The sequence below is a fragment of the Pteronotus mesoamericanus genome, unplaced genomic scaffold (assembly GCF_021234165.1).
Source record: "Pteronotus mesoamericanus isolate MK-2021 breed Mesoamerican mustached bat unplaced genomic scaffold, CSHL_Meso_final scaffold_85, whole genome shotgun sequence".
NCBI lineage: Eukaryota > Metazoa > Chordata > Mammalia > Chiroptera > Mormoopidae > Pteronotus > Pteronotus mesoamericanus.
In genome coordinates, this window is record NW_026555329.1 from 68113375 (window position 1) to 68131077 (window position 17703).

At 49.3% G+C, this 17703-nt stretch overlaps 1 protein-coding gene across 2 annotated transcripts in view; it reads right to left on the reverse strand.

Moving 5' to 3' along the window:
- PLXNA4 (plexin A4) overlaps positions 1 to 17703 on the reverse strand; it is a 408310-nt gene that overhangs the window by 89791 nt on the left and 300816 nt on the right. For both annotated transcript variants that reach the window (XM_054564675.1, XM_054564674.1), the window contains one exon: positions 8364 to 8464. In XM_054564675.1, coding sequence (XP_054420650.1) covers positions 8364 to 8464 — 101 coding nt within the window. The remainder of the gene's footprint in view (positions 1 to 8363; positions 8465 to 17703) is intronic.

The following is a 17703-nucleotide window of genomic DNA, read 5'->3' on the forward strand; positions in this document are numbered from 1 at the left end:
CCCACAGATGGCCAGCAGGAAGCAGGTCCCTAGAAGGTACCCCGGGCCCCCAGAGTTGGGATCTGGCCCTGCTAATCTCTTACGTCCCTTCCTCAATCCACTTCCTCTGCAGTTTGTCCCTCCAGCCTCAGTTCAGAGGTGCTGCAAGCCTTTGGGGACAAGGACCCTGGCGCCTTGGAGGGGTTATTAGTCAAGTCAGTGGTTCCAATGAGATTATCTTCTCTAATGAAGCAGCTACCTCCACCCTCCCCTAAGCCTGAACTTTCACTGCTGAAGAATTCCCAGCCAAGTAGAAAATTAGAAGGGAGAGGAAGGGAGAAAGGAAAGGGGTGAGGGAGAGGGGAAGAGTAGTGATTAAGGTCTCTAGAAAGTAATTCCTAAATACAGGGATAGAAATATTAACTCCCAGTGCTGCTGGCCAGGCAGGTTTTAATTTGAAAAAGGAGCTATGTGTGAGTCCGGCCTGGGCCAGCCTCTAAACTGGAGGGTTTTTCCTGGGTCCCGCCCCCCAGCCCTCTGACGTGGGTCCACCAGTCTGAATTACCAGAACCTGCTCTTTGCTTCTCCCCACAGGTGACCCCTAAACCTTGACATTTCACCTTGGCGATGGCCTGTGCTGAAAGTGAACCATCCTGGAATCCGTGGTTAGAACACGAGGAGTCTGAAACCCCTGCGGTGGGAGTGGAGCTTCCTAAATGAACTTTCTGGAAAATTAAGAGGACTCGGAATGTTTATTCAAGTAGGAGATCCCGGGGGCTGTTTGGTCACTATCTCCACAACTGGGAACATGGCAAGGAAAGAGACCAGGTTTCCTAATGTCACTGTCCTTGGCCTCTTCAGGACTCCAACAGAAATGGGAGGGTACATGTGTACACTCAGAGGAAGGCGAACTAGAGGGTAAAGGGCGCCTTTCTAGGCAGGTGGGTGTGTAGGAGGATCCTTATACGAACAGGTGTGGCCCGGGGAGTCCTTTCAATGGCACGATTCTAGGGTCCTGTGACCGACACCAGGGCCTCAACCTAAGCATTTAGTTTGTTCTTGGATAAATCCCGAAACATGAAGACCACAGTTAGACTATGATTTTCCCTATGTCATCAGCTGCTGGCCACTGACCTCACTGTTCCTTTACCCTCTCTAAAGATCCCAAGGCACTCAGCAGCAGGTGTTGGATTCACCATGCCTCCTGGGCCACACTCAGCGGGCAAGGCCACCAAGGCAGGAGGAGAAGGGCACAGGACTTAACGGGAGCCAGCAGGTGCAGGAGTTCAGTGGAGGCCCAAGAAGAACCTTCCTGGGCTTCTACAGCAAGCAGGTGGTCCTCCCCCTCCACCATGGTGAGCTCTGCCCTGGTCCCAGGTTGAATGGAGACTTGCCTTGGCTTCCTTTCAGCTCCTCCCCAAATGAATTGAACACAACCGAGGTGGTGGTAACAGGGACCAGGAGAGGCTCCTTCTTTCTGAGAAGAGGAATTACAGTTGCCAAAGAGAAGACAGAGCGGGGCTGTTGGCTTCTTCTCTTTGTCAGCAGGTAGTGCTGTTTGGACCTCCTTATTTCTACTAAAGCTGAAGGGAGGTTTGGAGAGAAGAACAGGAATGGAGGGACAGAGTGGAATAGAGGACAAGGGGAGGAAGAGAAAGAGGAGGGAGAGAAAGAGGAGGAGGAGAAAGCAAAGGCTGACCCATTCTCTTCATAGTCCAGCTGGTAATAAGGAGGATGCTGTCTATTACTTGAGACACATCCAACAATTACTCCGATTCTGTTCAACTTTCATACTGCACTTCATCCAACAGCCTGGAGCTTTCACGTCTGTGAAGGTCACCAGGTCCTCAGGCTTGGTGCAGAAGAGCACTCTGTTCTGTGCAAGGTGGGTCATCCACCCGGTGTGGCCCAGGGTGGCATGACTGGGCGGAGCATGCGAATGCTGGTGCATGGGTGTGCATGTCTGCACTTCCCATGGCCTCGAGGTGGCCCAGCCTCTCAGGCTGTCCTTGGGCAGCCGAGTCATTAGCCTGGCAGGGACAGTCAGACTTGGATGGATGCCAGGGCTTTCCTAATTCCTATGAGAAGATGGATCATTGACCTACCATCTATTGGCCATAAAAGCATGTGTTATATGTATGTGGGGAGCAAGGGGAAACAGGCAGTGGTTCAGAGAATAAAATAAATTTTCCTTAACCCAAACTGTGTATTTATTGAGCCACAGTGAGAAAAATTCAGATATATTACTATCTAGTCTGGGACTCTTTCCTCTGGATCAAAGGCTGAGAACTTTTTGGCAAAAAGTCAGGGAAGGCCACAGCCTAAGCTGCAAAGAGTCTGCTGGGCAGAAGTGGATCCTAGCAACCCCTCATGATTGTGTGGACATTCTGCAAAAAGCCTTAGGTGAGACTGCTGACTTAGCAGGTTAGTGTTAAGGAGGCCTTGGATACCAAGCTCTGGGATATGCTAAGAAGCAGCTAGAAAAGACTTACATTGTAGAATCAGTTTGTGCTTTTTTCAAGGGACATTCGGCCATGGTTGCAGGACAAACTGTTCTCTTTGCACTTCCCCAGGTGGCTGATGGGCAGCCACACCCAGGGCCACTGAAGACAGCCTAAATGGCATGGCTGGTTGGAGTTGTCCAAGGCAGAAGACTTCAGGGCCGTGGGTTTGTCCCAGCCACCCAGCCACAGTCCTCTGGTCTGGTGGGGACAATAATGAGAAGGGGGCCATAGGGGAGGGTTATGACCTGCAGCCTCTGCTTCTCGGTCACTAAACCAGGGCTACGTCCAGGCACCGTGACGAGCCTGCAGGCATAACCTCGTCCTTAATTTTCATACCGTGGGTGTAACATGGTTCTTTCATTGCCATTTTATAGCTGAGGAACCTGCACACGGGCTGAGTTTGTCCACACACAGGGTCTTCATTTTAACCCATCCTTCTGCTCTGGGCAGCAGCGCTTTCCCTCCCCTCCCCTCCCCCCCATCTTGGCAGAAACTGTATAAAGAATAAAATGGAAGAATCCTGAACAGTGACCTGTGCCAACCCATCCAGGGAGGGAGGGCATCCTTTCAACAGAAGAAAACTGCCAAGAGGAGGGGTCACCAGGGGGCAAGGGAGAGGCTTTATAAAAGCCAGTCATCCTTCCCCTGTTGATGTCTTGGGTTACACGAGCCTCCTGGCAGTGACGCTGAGGACCCTTCTTTAGAAAGGCAACGTCTGGGCCAATCGATGTGGCTGGATCTGCCGGGGATCCCGTTACCTGCTCAGACTGAGATAGGCTTCTTGGCCTGGGCCTGGGAGAAGAAGATAAAGAGGGACCTGGGAATCGGCCAAGCCTGGTGGTCGGAGGGAAGTTTCCAGGCCTAGGGCAGGTGAAGGCAGGCTGGGCTGTAGGCTTTCCTTTACCTTCCTCCGAGTTAGAGCAGGTAGGCTCAGCCCAAGAGGAATGCACCGGGAATGAAGGCCCCAGATGCATGGACAGGTCTGCAGTGTGGGCACAGCTCGCAGACAAATATGCGCCCAGGCTGTTGAAGCTATTGTATCATTGCCATTAGACACCAGCAAGCCCGAGGGACTGCGAGAGAAGGCTGCAGGTGACCCTCTGTGCTACTGGGGCTGGCAGGCCAGTTCTTTGCGACAATTGGGACTGCCAGGAGTGAGGGTTTCAGTTACATGGACATTTCTTAAGCCTGTTCAGCCTGTAAGCCACCTGTGCCCTTGCTGGTACAAACAGCCCTTTCAGCCACCTGAGCCACCTGCGGGGAGGGCCCCGCCCTTGCACTGTGCGCGCTCTGGTGCTCTCCTCCTGATCCTCTGTCTCTGCCTCGCCTTCAATCTCTCACACACACCCCCCTTCAGTCCCTCCCTTCCCACAGAGTTCCCACCCGCCTACTCCCTACAACCATGGGAAGAGTAGGCAAGGGTGACAGATACCGTGACACCTGAAGGAACCCTCTGCCTGATGCTCTTTGCCCTCGTTTTTCTGAGGGTCATGTTCCCTGGATCCTGCAGCGCTCAGCACAGGGTCTTGCCCCTGACGTGGGCCTATCAGCTGCTCTGATTCTAGTACATTCTGCAACCCCTTGCCCCATCCTTGGACCAGAGGTCTGGTTCCCAAGACCCAGGGCAGAGGTGGCTTAACATTGTCCCCTTGAATCCCTTGAGCCTAGCACAGGGCCTGGCACCAAGCGGGCAGGGGCAGTGTGAGAGATCTGAACACAAGCTTGTGGTATGGGCACAACACTCCCACAGCAGGCAAAACCCATGCCCTTTGCGCCACGCTCTCTTCCCAGTACACTGAGGTGCCCAGGGTAAGTGTCTGCCGGCTCCCTGGCCCTCCTCGACCTTCTGCTCATATTCTGCCTGCCACAGCCTTCTCCCTTCCCTCCCGCATGTCCTCAGACACCTCTCCCATCCGGGACTGTCCAGCTGGCATCTACTTAGAATAAAAGACAGGGTGTATCAGGAGAGGCGAAGTCTGGCTTTGACCTGAACTTAAGAACTAGGGAAGAAAGACCTGCTGGAAAGAAGGGGGAGGAGCACGTAGTCCTGGATGAAGGAAACATATATCTTGATGGGGTTTGGTTACCTGGGTTTTTGCATCTGTCAAAACTTTTCAAATTATACACTTCAGATCTGTGCATCATACTGTACAATGTAAACATTATATCCTGATTACAAGAATCTTAGAAGATCCAGGGACCTACTTTTCTTCACTCCGCCAGGAGGGCCTGGGGCTTCTCCTTGGTCATTACCCCCAGCAGTGAGGCAGGACAGATTTGCTGAGTGTCATGGTGGGCAGGCGGCCTTGGCCTAGGAGTGCTCATGAGCTGAACCCACCCAGGGGAGCTGGGCTTTACCAGAGACGTCAGCTCAGCCCTCAGCACCCGAGTCTCCACACAACCAGGAGGCCTGAGTTTACCAGAGACCACCTTGACCCACAGGAGCATGTTGGACCTTTTTAATATCCTTTGTTACTTAATTTTATCCTCATTCCACGACCGTGAGACAGTATGGTGCTTCCTCTTTATAAACAAAAATGTGAAATGTCTGACACATAGTTACAGCCGATCCTTTTTTTGTGTGGATTCCATATTTGTGAACTTGCCTACTTGCTAATGTTTTTTATAATCCTCAAATCGATACTGCAGCTTCCTCAAGGTCACTCTCAGACATGAGCAGAGGGGAGAAAAATTTGAGTAACCACAAGCAGATGTCCCCAGCAGAGGGCCAAGTAGGCCACACCACTGTGCCCTCTTGTTTCAGCTCTCAGTATAAACGTGTTCTTTTGGTGGTCTATTTGGTATTTCATTTTTCACTTTTTTGTGCTTTTTCTTGGTGACTCTTCTGTTTAAAATGGCCCATAGGAATCATGTTGAAGTGCTTCCCAGTGATCCTAAGTGCAAGAAAGCTGCGATGTGTCTTACGGAGAAAATGCTTGTGTTAGACACGCTTCCTTCAGGCACAGATTGTAGTGTGTTGGCTGTGAGTTCAAGGTTCACCAAACAATATATATTAAATGAGGTGTCTTTAAACAGAAACACACATAGAACATGGTTATATATTGATGGGTTGACAAAAACATTGTGACCGGAGGCTCATAGCTCTGTATTTCTCTGAGGAGCCATGGTTCAGTATTCACGAATTTGGTGTTTGAGGTGACTTTATAAAGTACCACAGATAATGAGAATCGACTCTTCTTGTCCCAAGTCTCTTGACATATTTGCAAAAATGGGGAGCTACCTCACACTGATTTCTATGCCAGCCGTCCTTCCGGAGTCCCTCGTGGCTTTCACACACCTGCTCCCACTGTGGCATCCTGGGCAAGGGGGGCCACCCGCCCCCTGCACAGGTGCTGAGGTGTAGGCATAGAGAAAGCGCTGGTACAGCCCCTGCTTCCCGAGCGCCTGGGCTTCATAAGGGCTGTATGGACATGACACACATATGGATGAGACATGACGCCAGGGCAACGGAGGGGAGGGGAATGCAGCAGGGCATCTACCACTAAGAGGAAGGCAGTTTGAGGCTGTGGTACCCCTGGGGAGGAAAGGATGCAATTCAAGTAGAGCCATCTGCACAACCAATGGGGTTCAATCGAACTCATAAGCGGCATGGCCCCCATGAGCTCTAAGCCCTTCCCCAACCGTGTTGAGATCCCCGCCCCACGTCCCCCTTACATTTACACACTCGTCAGCTCCCACTGCCCTTCACCCACATGATCTCATCCGATTCTCCCAAGGCTCAGAGAGGTGCGCAGGTCAGATATCACCATCTCCAATCCACGATGAGGAGCTGGGATGCTCCCCCAGGTTGCTTCCCAGCTGGGGGGATGAGGACTTTGGGCTTGGCAGCAGATGCTTGAAGTTCATGTTCATGGCTGTTTTCCTGAAGCCACCCTGCGAGCAGATATGCTGGCTTCCCAGTGTAGCCCGATGGCCTCTTTCATGAACTGTTTGGACTTCACCTTGGCCCCAGTCCACCCAATTTCTGCCACTTGATAGGAAGCAGGTATTATGCTACTAAAGGGGAAACTGAGGCCGTGCAGGAAGTAGTTTCTGGTACCTATTCTTCTCACTCCTGTTAAACTCAGCTCTGGGGAGGGGAGGATGGGAGATGGGCAGCCTCTCTGTGCCATCTCAGAGCTTGGGACCCCCTGCTCCTCACAGGGCTCGGTGCTGTCTGGGCCTGACCAGCACAAACGGGCAGGGTCAAAGCTGGCACGGAGACCTGCCTTTGGGTCCCACAGGCATAGAGTGTCAGAGAGGAGCCAGCTCTCCCGATTGCCCTTGAATGATGCCAGACGTGAAAGCCCACGCCAGGAGCAGCCGAGCCATCGTTGGTCAAGCAGAAACCCAGCTGGCCTAAGGTCCCCGCAGAAGCAATGGGTCCGGAGCCTGGGCCCTTTCTGAGAGGCCTCACTGTGTGGGACAAGGAAAGTGACTTCTTTTCTGCCTTGCTAAGTATCATCCAGGAGCTTTCCTGGATTGATGAGAGCTGATCTGAATTCTGAAAGCAATCCCTGCCACCCTCTCTCACGCCGGCCACTCTTAGGTTCCACCGCCCTCCTTTACAATATACAGCTTTGTGTGTGTTCCTACGCCCAGTTTCTGATTGTCTCTGGGTGACGTGTATTTCAGTGCACGTCAATGATCTCGATTGTTTCTCACCATCGAATACCTGCGGGATTTCAGACCTTCTCTTAAAGAACTTAAGGCCTCATTCTGCCTGAGATTGTCACCCAGACATGAGCGTGTGCCTGTGCCCTTGGAGAGGATGTGTCAGAATTTAAGAGGCTGTTTCTAACTTTCAGAGGCACCCCTGGGGGGTGGGGGTGGGGCAAGATCCTGCCTTGGTATTCCTGCAGCTAAAAATGACTAGTGTGACCAATGAAGTAGGACAACTGCAGTCCTTTCCCTTAATTTATAACACTTATGTCCGGCTCACAAGGCACCAGGTTTCAAGTGCTGACTAGAAGCCTGGGGTTCCAGCAGCAATAGCTTGACTGGGACCCGATTCCATCAGAGTGGGGTCCAACTATGGCCAGTTTCTCCAGTCAGTGATGACAAGGGCCTTTGGATCCTCTAAGAAAGGCCTTCAACTCTCTGCACGGGGCTGGATTGGTTCTCTGTACCCAGCATCCCATACTCAGTTCATTTACCAGGTTACCGTTTGCCTCCACTGCATACCATTGTCTCCCTCCCACTTTTCGAGGGTGAAATAGAACCAGCACAAACATGCACACAGGCAGAGTGCCCAGCACTTGGGACAGGGACCCTCTGGTCCCATGACCCCAGGGCCAGGGTGCTCTAACAGCCAGGCAAATGCAATGACAATAGCGGGCAGGTTCTCGGGGACTACCCACTTGAACTGCACCGGAAGAGTCTCAAGTACGAGAAGATTCAGCGGGGAGATGTCAGAGAGTCGGTTAAATGGATGCTGAATCACCAAATGGACAGTATGGAACTCGCACGTTATTGAGGGGCCCATGTGAGCCTTGAGGAAGAAGTCCAATGCCTTTTCCCTGCTGTTTAGTCCTGGAATGCCAGTCTGCAGTCAAGTCACAGCAGAAAATGCCCAGAATCTCTCCCCAGCCTTCCAGCGTGTGATTACCCACCGTGATTCCACACCCTGGCACATCATCGTTCCCACGCTGCCATTTCTATCTATCTTACTGGGATCTGGCAATTTCAAGAGAAATCAGAACGAAGGAAGGAAGATAAAATTTGCAAATCATACAAGGAAGGAAGAGTAAGCAAAGACAAGGTGAGAAGAGAGATCAGAAAGAAAGAGTGAGGATGGAGAAGATGACGGGGAGAGCGAGCCGGGGGGGGGGGCGAGCCGGGGGAAGGGAGAGGCGGGAGTGAGCCGCCGGGGGTACTCACGTGTTGTGGAGCACACACCAGCCGCAGTGGGGGTCCCCCGAGCCAAGGCACTCGCTGCAGTTCTGATACTGACCACAGGACTCCACGGGGACTCTGGTGAGCTGAGACAGGGCAACAGCGAGAGAGTGGTCAAGATTTCGAGAACATTCAGTTTGCCAGGAAGAGATTGCACTCTAGCAGGTGCATCCCCTAAAACAGTGTGGGAGCAGGAAGGGATCAAGAACCCCAGAACCAAAAGGGACCTTGAGTGATCGTATTTGAGCAGGTGGCCACATAAGCACCCAAGGGAGACAACCACCTGTTGTTTTCATAGGAATCTCTGGGAATAGACTCCATAGAGGTCATATTAAAATGTTATAAAGGAGACTTATATAGTCTACATTTACATTTCCTTACCACCAATCCCCCTAAATATCTCTACAAACATCCAATTCAACACATATCTGTTTCTTATCAATGTAATAAACTCAAATGTTTACTCTTTCTCTATTCGTGTTTCTTTTTTGCCATAAAGTGTTTTGCCTCCTTCTCAGTCTTTCTCCTTTGTAATTTTTGTGGTTCCAGAGGGCCTTTAACCTAAGACCAAGACCTTCACTTTCTCTTTCTCCGCGCCTTTAACAAGGTGTATTAAACTCACTTTGCAGCTATTACCTGCCTATTCTGTCTTTCTCATAATGTTGGCCAACTGGCTCTGAAAGTTTTTCACTCTGGAGCTTTCAAAGAGCAGCTGTTATTGCTCCTACCCACACCCTTTTCATGAGTAGAGGTTTCCTGTCCAAACCCAAAACTTTACATTCACTTTCACCAGCCGCTTGTTAACGTATTAATAAAATGTTCCAGGTGACACAGCTTCTTAGCCCAAGTGTGTCCATTTTCAGCGTCCTCCCAAAGATCTGCTTCATTTCTTAAATGTCCTGCAGTGTAGCTTCGCCTGATGACTTTGACACGACTTCTCAGGGCCCAATACACAGAACATACTTTATACGAACTCACAGGATCAAATGGAATTTTAATTTTTTCCTATATAGCTTTGGCCTTTATTCTCCATTTTGCCAGTTTTTATTTTGCAAAATCTTTTATTTATTTATTTGTAATAAATCATCTTTTTCCATTCGGGATACATTTTTTATCCAGTGGCGGATTTCTTACCTCACCTTTCAGCTGGAGCTAAGAGAATCTGAGGTGGTCATCTTTTTTGGTTTCTCGCCATCAAACAACAGGCACTGACAAGTGACACCACGTCGGCCTGACGGAACCAGCGTGTGTCCTAAGCAAATGCAGGGGCTGCGTTTTCCCTACTGCGTCAAGGGGCATCTGCCTCCGTAAATTCATGTGCCGCTTGGCAGGGGCTACCTGTGACTCACTCGCGGGCACGCTGGCACCAGCGCCTGCTCACTTAGTCTCGAAACTCTCTTTTGGAACTAATTAATAATTAATTCTAATCCCACATGATCTCCTTTTCCTTTCTACCTTAATTTTCCAATTCCCTTTATATATCTTCTTCTTCTTGTTTTCTCAAGTACATGTTGAGTATTCTTAATGGCCGCACTACACTTTTGCTTCCTCGAAGTTACCTTTTAGCTTCCTGCTCCCATTCTTACAGCTTTGCCCTTGGCCGTGGGGGCCCTTTCCCCACATTCTTAGATGCCTTTTTGTACTTTGGGAATTTTATTTTTTCTTTTATTACCACTTATGTAATAGGAAGGAGCCATGCCTCGGCTCTACCTATGTACCATCTTCCCATTTTTGTAATTAATCCTGATGATAGGTTTCTTACAAATAATCCCTCTGACGCTACACACAGCCAGGAACTCACTCTCTTCCTGCTGCCCCCTTAATTTCTTCCTATACCTCCTAAATGGGCATAGATGTGTGGGTCCTATAGGCGTGTAAATAATGGTTCCCAGCCCAAAGTACTTGGACTCATAGAAATTCATCAGTGGTAATGAGGTCCACAAGCTATTTTCAGTATTTCCAAAAGCCTAATGGAAATTGAATTGTTGCTGCTTTCTGTTTTTATGCATATCCAGTGATGTATGTGCCATATTAAGAATGGGAAATATATTATTACTTAATAAATGCAGTTTGTTTAGTAGGCAAAAATCTTTCAAAACATGAGGCCTGGAGGGGAAAAAAGTAATAAAAGGGACCGTAGATGGTGAAAGTTGGTAACTTAAGTACATAATAATATTTTCATATGTTCCAGCTGCTCGTCTAACACTACATATTTTGCATGGTCTTAAAGGGAAAATCATGACTTGTTCAATCAAAAGCATTTTCTTGGTCTAAACTTAATTAATATCCTCCCCAGTTTCTCTCAAGAGCATGTTCTGTAATTTGTCTGGGCTCGATGTGCCCTGGGTTTCCGGGGTGTGCAACATAAAGGGCCAGCTGCTTGGCCAGCCTGACCTTCTCAAAGACTTTGCAGTCAGACTTCTAAAAATATCTTGCAATTGGTGTTTAATACTGTCACTACCTGAAAACCTTTCTCTCTTGATGCCAGACAAGAGTCATTTCCGTTGAGCTGGAGTGTAAAAGCCTGCAGAGCTAGGTTCAAATTCTGCCTCACCACTGTCTGGCAATGAGATCCTACTGCCTCTGAATCTCAATTTTTCTCATCTGTAAATATGGGGATAAAACTATCCCCCACCCCCATTCATAGAGGTTTTCAAAGGACAGATGACCCAATAGGTATGAAGCTTCATACATGATCAAGGCATGTTACAGTGATTTTTATGGTTCTCTTTGTCATTAACACCCATTGTTGACTACGGTGTCACTTCATCTCTCTCCCCCATCACAGAAGGCTGCTCTGATAGTCTTCCTGGGCCTCACGAATTCAGTCAGAAACTCAACAGGCCTGGAAAAAGTTTTCTTCTTTTATATCTTGAACACATCATTTCCTCCTTGAACTGTGGCACCTGCCCCTAAATCGTTCATTGCTTCACCTTTGGGATGAAACCCTGGGGTTATCCCAGCTTCCTGGACTTACTGCTGTAAGTTATGCATCTTTCTTTGCTTTTCATGTAGGTGCATCCCAGTGAGACAGGAACATAAGTCCTGAGCAGTTTTTATGAGACTCAACTTTCTTTAACCTTTATTTTTAGGATCTTTCTATTTACTTTTTCAGTCATTTTTTAAATTACTCTGCTCAACTTTATCTAGGTTTTCACCACTATTTTAAAAACATGGATGCTAAAACTGGGGGAGTCAATGGGATCCTGACAGACCAAATAGAAAGGTTACCATAATTCGAGAGCTAGGTGCCACCCCCCTTGTCTTTCCAGAACATTCCTGAAGGAGGCTTGGCCAAGGGAAACCTCTGAGCTTGCGTCATCAGGCAGTATTCTCTGTCATGGTCAAGCCCTGCCAGACTGATCCCAATCTACATTGTTGCATTTTCTCACTCCTCACCTCATGGGTAATTCTGGAAAGCATCAGAAAATTTCCTGACACTTTAAATCCCTTTTGAAAACTAGATTTAGTCCACCATTTGTCTTGGTGCGGTTCTATCCCTGAATAGCTCTGGTTACCTTCCACACATTGCTAGTAAGCTTCACAGGTGGCCAGGTGGCTCCTGAGCCACCTTGGCACTATGTTTCTCCCTCCCCGGATACCTAGATCCTCCACCACTCTGAACACCAAACAAAGCCGTCTCTGCCATTCCCCATCTCCGGCTCCTCTCCTGACCCTGGAACACAAGCCACTCCAGATGCAGAGACACACGATTAATTAAAACCACCCCACGCTGATTCAAGTCTTAAGCTACCGTGCCAGGCATGCTAATTAACTGAGTGAGGGAATTCAGGCCACAGGAAGAGGTGAAAAAAGAAAGTCATGGAGGGGGGCTTCTGCCTGGAGAACAAATCAGGCGGCCATGCGACCTGAGGTATCTTAGTGATGGATGGTCTCAGAGACCACCAACGACTGAGGTTTGCCACCTGGCCAGGGGACTCCAGGAAAGGTGTTGATGAATGTGGCTGTAATAGCTCCCTCACTGCTTCTAAGACAGGAGCCTCAGCACCTCTCAGGACTTCTGCGTGTGCCTACGCTGTGCTGGGGACAAGGGGGCTCCTTGGGAGGAGGGGTTAGGGTCAGGTCTGCGTGTAGTACTCTTGACACAGTCTACCAGCTTTGTGCAAAAACCTACTGGGTAGTATGGCGCCTCCTCAAAAAATGAAACAGACACACTGTAGTATTCAGCAATTTCACTTTTTGGTACACACTCAGAAGAAGGAGGAGCAGGGACTTGAACAGATCCTTGTACAACTGTGCTCACAATAGCATTCTTCACAGTAGCCAAAAGGTAGAAGCAACCCATATGTCCATGGACAGATGAGTGGATATACGCAATATGGTATATACATACAATGGAATATTACTCATCCTTAAAAAGAAGGAAATTCTAACACATGGTACAATACAATGCAGGTGAACCTTGAGGACATTATGCTAAGTGAAATAAGTCAGTCACAAACACACAAATATTGTGTGACTCCACTTGCATGAGGAGTGTTCTAGAGTAGTCGAATTCATAAAGACGGAGTGAAACGGTGGCTTGCGGGGACTGGGGGAAGGGAATGGGGAGTTAGTGTTCAGTTGGGGAAAATGAAAGGAGTTCTGGAGACCAGTGGTGGTGATGGTTGCAGCACAGTGTGAATGCACTTAATGCCACCAAACACTTAAAAACGGATAAGAAGGCAAATTTTATATTATGTGTATGTTATCATGATCAAACATTTAAGAAGAGCCTATTGGGTGGATGTGAGAACACCTATTCTCTGCTCAGCTCGCAGGGTCAGGGGGAGAAGCTTTCTGTTGGTAGACGACTAAATCCATGTTTATGAAATATTCTGAGATCCTTGAGTGAAAAGATAGACATTGTTACTGTTTTCAGTTTAATCTCAAATGGACAAAAGGATTTGAATGAATGTCTCTTATCGTGTATTGCTATATAACTGGATCTGTCGTTCTTAAGCTCTGAACCTCCGCGTCCTGATTGGAATAAATAACGTCACAGCCTTGCTCTACCCAGGACTGTTCCTCACCTCCCACCCCTTCCAAGAGGTGCAGTGAGGAGGAGCCTAGAATTCAAATAGTTCTGTGAGTCAGATGGCCCCTGAGCTTAGCAGGTTCTCACATTCCTGCTCCCGCTCTGCGCTGTCATTTCTCATTCCCAGGTATGATTACGAAGCACCTGCCTGCCCATCCCCATCCCCACCTCTCCATCACCCTCCATTACCTTTCTGGGAATCACATTGGCTTGCCTTATCCTTTTGCCACCGGGGCAAACTTCCTTAATATAGCGTAGTTCCAACTGGTTTTGAACTATTGTAAACAGAATCATCACCTCTACTCCCTCTCCTGTCCAGCCCCATGACCAAGGCCATGAATTTAAAAAAGAATGGCCTGGGACAGGAAAACTAGGAGTATTTGGGAACACAGCAAAGGGTCCACCCAGGATTTCCACCAATGGCCTTGGCCTTTATATTTCTGCACCCTGATCAATGGAGTCTTTTGTCTGGAGGGCCTGGAGCCTGGGTGTGCACAGGGAAGCTGGAGGAATTTCCTCAGTTTCCTTGAGCCCTGGACCCCACTGTCCAGCCCCTGCCTGGTGTCCCTGATATTTTGAAAGATGCTTTCCTCTGGCAACAGGGCCCTACTTTGCCTGTTGCTGTTAGTATTGCAAAGGGAGCCTGCTGCTCTGCTGATTACATTCAGGAATGTTCCATAGACAGAACGTACAGTTTCTGTGTGTATCTCTAATTTGTTTAAGCATATGACATTCTGGTCAAAATGTGAGTTATGGCTTCATCTCTCTTCTTATAATTGGATGCTAATGTTACAGCGGCTATGCTGAGCCCGATGGTGGGAGTTAATTTAAATGTCCAAAAAGCTTCTTAAGTACCCAATTTCCTTCAAAATTGTCAAAAAAAAAGAAAAAAAAAAGAGGCAAGACTACCCATTAAGAAACTCCAAGAAGCTGCTAGAGAGTTGTCAAGCTGTGCAGATGCTGTGTCTGGTACCCACGGTCCCTCACTGCTGTCCTATTTCCTGTCCCCAAGCAAAAGAAGTAGAGTTGGGAAAATCAATCCTTTTCTAGAGAATGAACTCAGCAATGCATGTGGATCTCAGTGTCATGGTCTTGGGGAAGCCCTTCAAAGCCTTTCCAGGGGCTTTTCTTCCCTTTGGTGGCCTCTGGTCACCATTCCAGGATTCATTTTGCTGCCTTGGGGCCACTTGCCCCCCCATGGGTCTACATGGCAAATGACTTTGCAGAGCCCCTTGCCTCGAAGCCCCTCACTGCCCGGACTTGAACTTGTGGTCGGTGAGCAGTGGCTCAGAAAGCTCTGCTTATGTCAAGGAGCTTCCTGTGCCTGGAACACAATCACTCACCTCTTCTTATCTGTGCAGAGGTGGTAGGAATTTTTGACTGTGCAGACTGGCAAGGTAGGCAGAGGCCAGGAGCCTGGCCACAGGCAATGGCAGATTGTGTCACAAGTCCCAACTCCTCACTCCCCTAAAGTAGCCTCCTATTTCCCTACCTACCCCCCAACCTGGCCTCATGGTGAGTGGAGAGGTGGCACGTACTTCCCAGTCCTAGACCTTGGGCTTGGTTTCAGGTCTTGAGTTAGTCAATAGGATGGTAGCAAGGACAAGGTTAAGGCTTGAGATGTGCTTGTGTGGCTGGCTTTGCCCTCTTGTGCTTCTGTCATTGCTACAAAAAGAGCTCCCCCATGTAGCTGCTTCCTTTTCAGCCTGGGCCCCAAATGTAGCCACGCAGGGCAGAGTTGAGCCCCACCGACAGGGATGAGATAAGCTTTGCTGGTTGAAGCAGGACTGCCCAGCGAGCTTAGCCTAACTCAGTGGACATGCAATGACTTTCAGGCCTGTGAGTATGAGAATTCATGCTCTTTATTGTATGCTACTGAGTTTGGGGGTGGTTTGTTACACAGCTTTAGTGTAGCAATAGCTAACTGATATACAGGTGCTAGGCAGAGAGTCACGCCAGGGGTGCGAAGGCCTGAGGAAGGTAGAGGGAAGAGGCTAAATGGAGGAGGGGTAAGGTTGCAGTGTGGCAGTTTCTTCCTAACGTGAGTATCACAGGTTACACGCACCTGGTTCCATGGTGGGGAGGTTATTAAAAATTGGATCAAACATGACAAATGACTCTTCCCAGTATCTCCCAGGCGGAGCAAGCTTTCTTAATTCTGTGACGATATATCTGCAGATGTCAGGGAGGCTCAGCCCCCAAGTAAAGCACCGGAAAAGATTCTGGAAAGAGAATACAGTTCTCCAGATGTGAAGAGCTGACTGGAAGCACAGCTGCTCACAGGACCCTCTGTACTGACATCCTGGCTGCCCCGGTGCTGGGAAACAATTTTATCTCCTTGGCAGGAATAAAAGCTCCCCGAGACTGATTTGTCTTGAACTTTGCAGTTCCTCCTGCCTGTTCCTGGCCGTGGGCTAAGGCAGCGGGGGCCTCACTTGGGAACAGACTGGTGCATAGGGTGCAGCCTCCCGGCTCTCATCGTTGTCCACATCTGCCTCTAGGCAGGGATTCTGGGGTCAAGGTAACTGATACTCAGAATGGCAAGGATAGTAGCCCCAGAGCACAAGGCTTGGGGAGCTGCGGTCCTGAGCCCTAACGCATTCTGGGTGTCTGGGTGACCATGAACAAATCCTTTCCCCTCGGTATGTCTCCGTTGATTTATTTTCAGATAGGGGGACCCAGGCCTACTCTGCCTTGGAGAATTGGTCACAGAATACTACTAATACAATAGTCTGGGAAGCTCTTTGCAAATGAAACATAGCAGATGCTGTGGAGGGCTGCAATTTGCTGCTATTAATAAGTATAAATGCCTAATAGGAAGCCAGTTTGCTCTGGAAACTAGGACAGCCAAGGAGCAAGCGTTGATGCCGGAATCATCAACATATGCTGCTTCTCATTAGCAAATGGAAGTAGCTGAGAGAGGAGCTCTCAGCACGTGCTCTGCAGAGCCTGGAGAAATCACCCCCGCCGCGCTCCTCCCAGCGCGGGCTGCGCCATGGGGGCTCGCATTTGTTAGTGTTATTAGCCGTGGCCCTCACCAAGTGAGAGTGCGATCCCCTTCTCTGCTGCACAGAGAGAAAAGCCACAACTCAGAGAGGCTGCAGCTCGCCCAAGGTCACACAGGAGGGCGGTGGCCAAGGTGGAAACTGAAGTGAAGCGGGGGCTGCAGCTGCCTTCGGCCCTGGCGCATACTGACTCCCTGCCTGCAGCCCAGGGGACGGAGAAACCGCGGGCCCCTCCCTGGAACCCAGATTCTTGGGTTGGAAATTTCACAGTATTGCAGGCTGCTTGCTGTAAACCAAGAAGGTCTGGCTGAGTCCGTGGGCAAAGAGGCCCATCCCCAAGTAGGAGCCTTGAGGAGAGACTGACAGCCAGCCTCAGTGCAGCCTCCTCCTCCAGGGAGGCTTCCTGGCTCCTTCAAATGTGGGTAGGAAGGAAAAACAGGGTGTGGCATAGCTTTATGTAAGTGCCAAGGGAGAAGAAGAGATTTGGGGAAGAGACCTGGGTTTGATTCCTGGGTCTGCCACTTCCTGTGTAAGTGGGACAATTTACCTAACTTCCCGGAGCTCCTTTTCCTCATCTGAGAAAAACAGTAAGCACCCTGAAGGGCTGTTCTGAGGATTAAGATAAAGCATTTGAATGCGGTAGAGTGACGCTAGTAACAACTCTTTGTCTGTTGTTCCACTATCTTTCTCAGAGAAAATGCCCCCAGGAGGGAGAGCCGGGGCGTGAAGTTATTTCTCTTCATCCCATCCCTCGCCTGGTGCTCAGCTCAGGCGTAGCAAATGAGAAGTGAGGAGCAAGGGAGTGCACGCTTGCATGGAAGGATGAACAAACGAGTGATGAATGAATGAATGAATTTGGTTCTTGTCGATCTCCAACATATTGCGAAGGCCTCATGGAGATAATGGATGTGACAATCTTGGCTCTACTCTAAAACCTATAATTTCAGGATTATTGCCACAAGTTCATCTCTCGGTGTAAATGTCAAACTCTCCCTTCTCTGGGCGATCGTGCTCACAGTCACGGTGCGTTGGGAGGCCTGAACTCTGGAACGCTGCTGATGCAAGGCGGGCTTTCCTAGGCAAACTTCCTCAGGGTATTGGACGGAGGACTTTGACAGCCACACGCACTTGCTGCCCAGAGAGCCACCCAGCCAATATGCAGACTAGAAGGTGTCGGGGTGAGCGTGGGGGGTAAGTTCTGGCCTTCACAGAGTTAACAAATGAAAAGGGACATGGAAACCATCTAGCTGCCCGTCCTCTCCTGTTTCAAGTGAACCTCAGT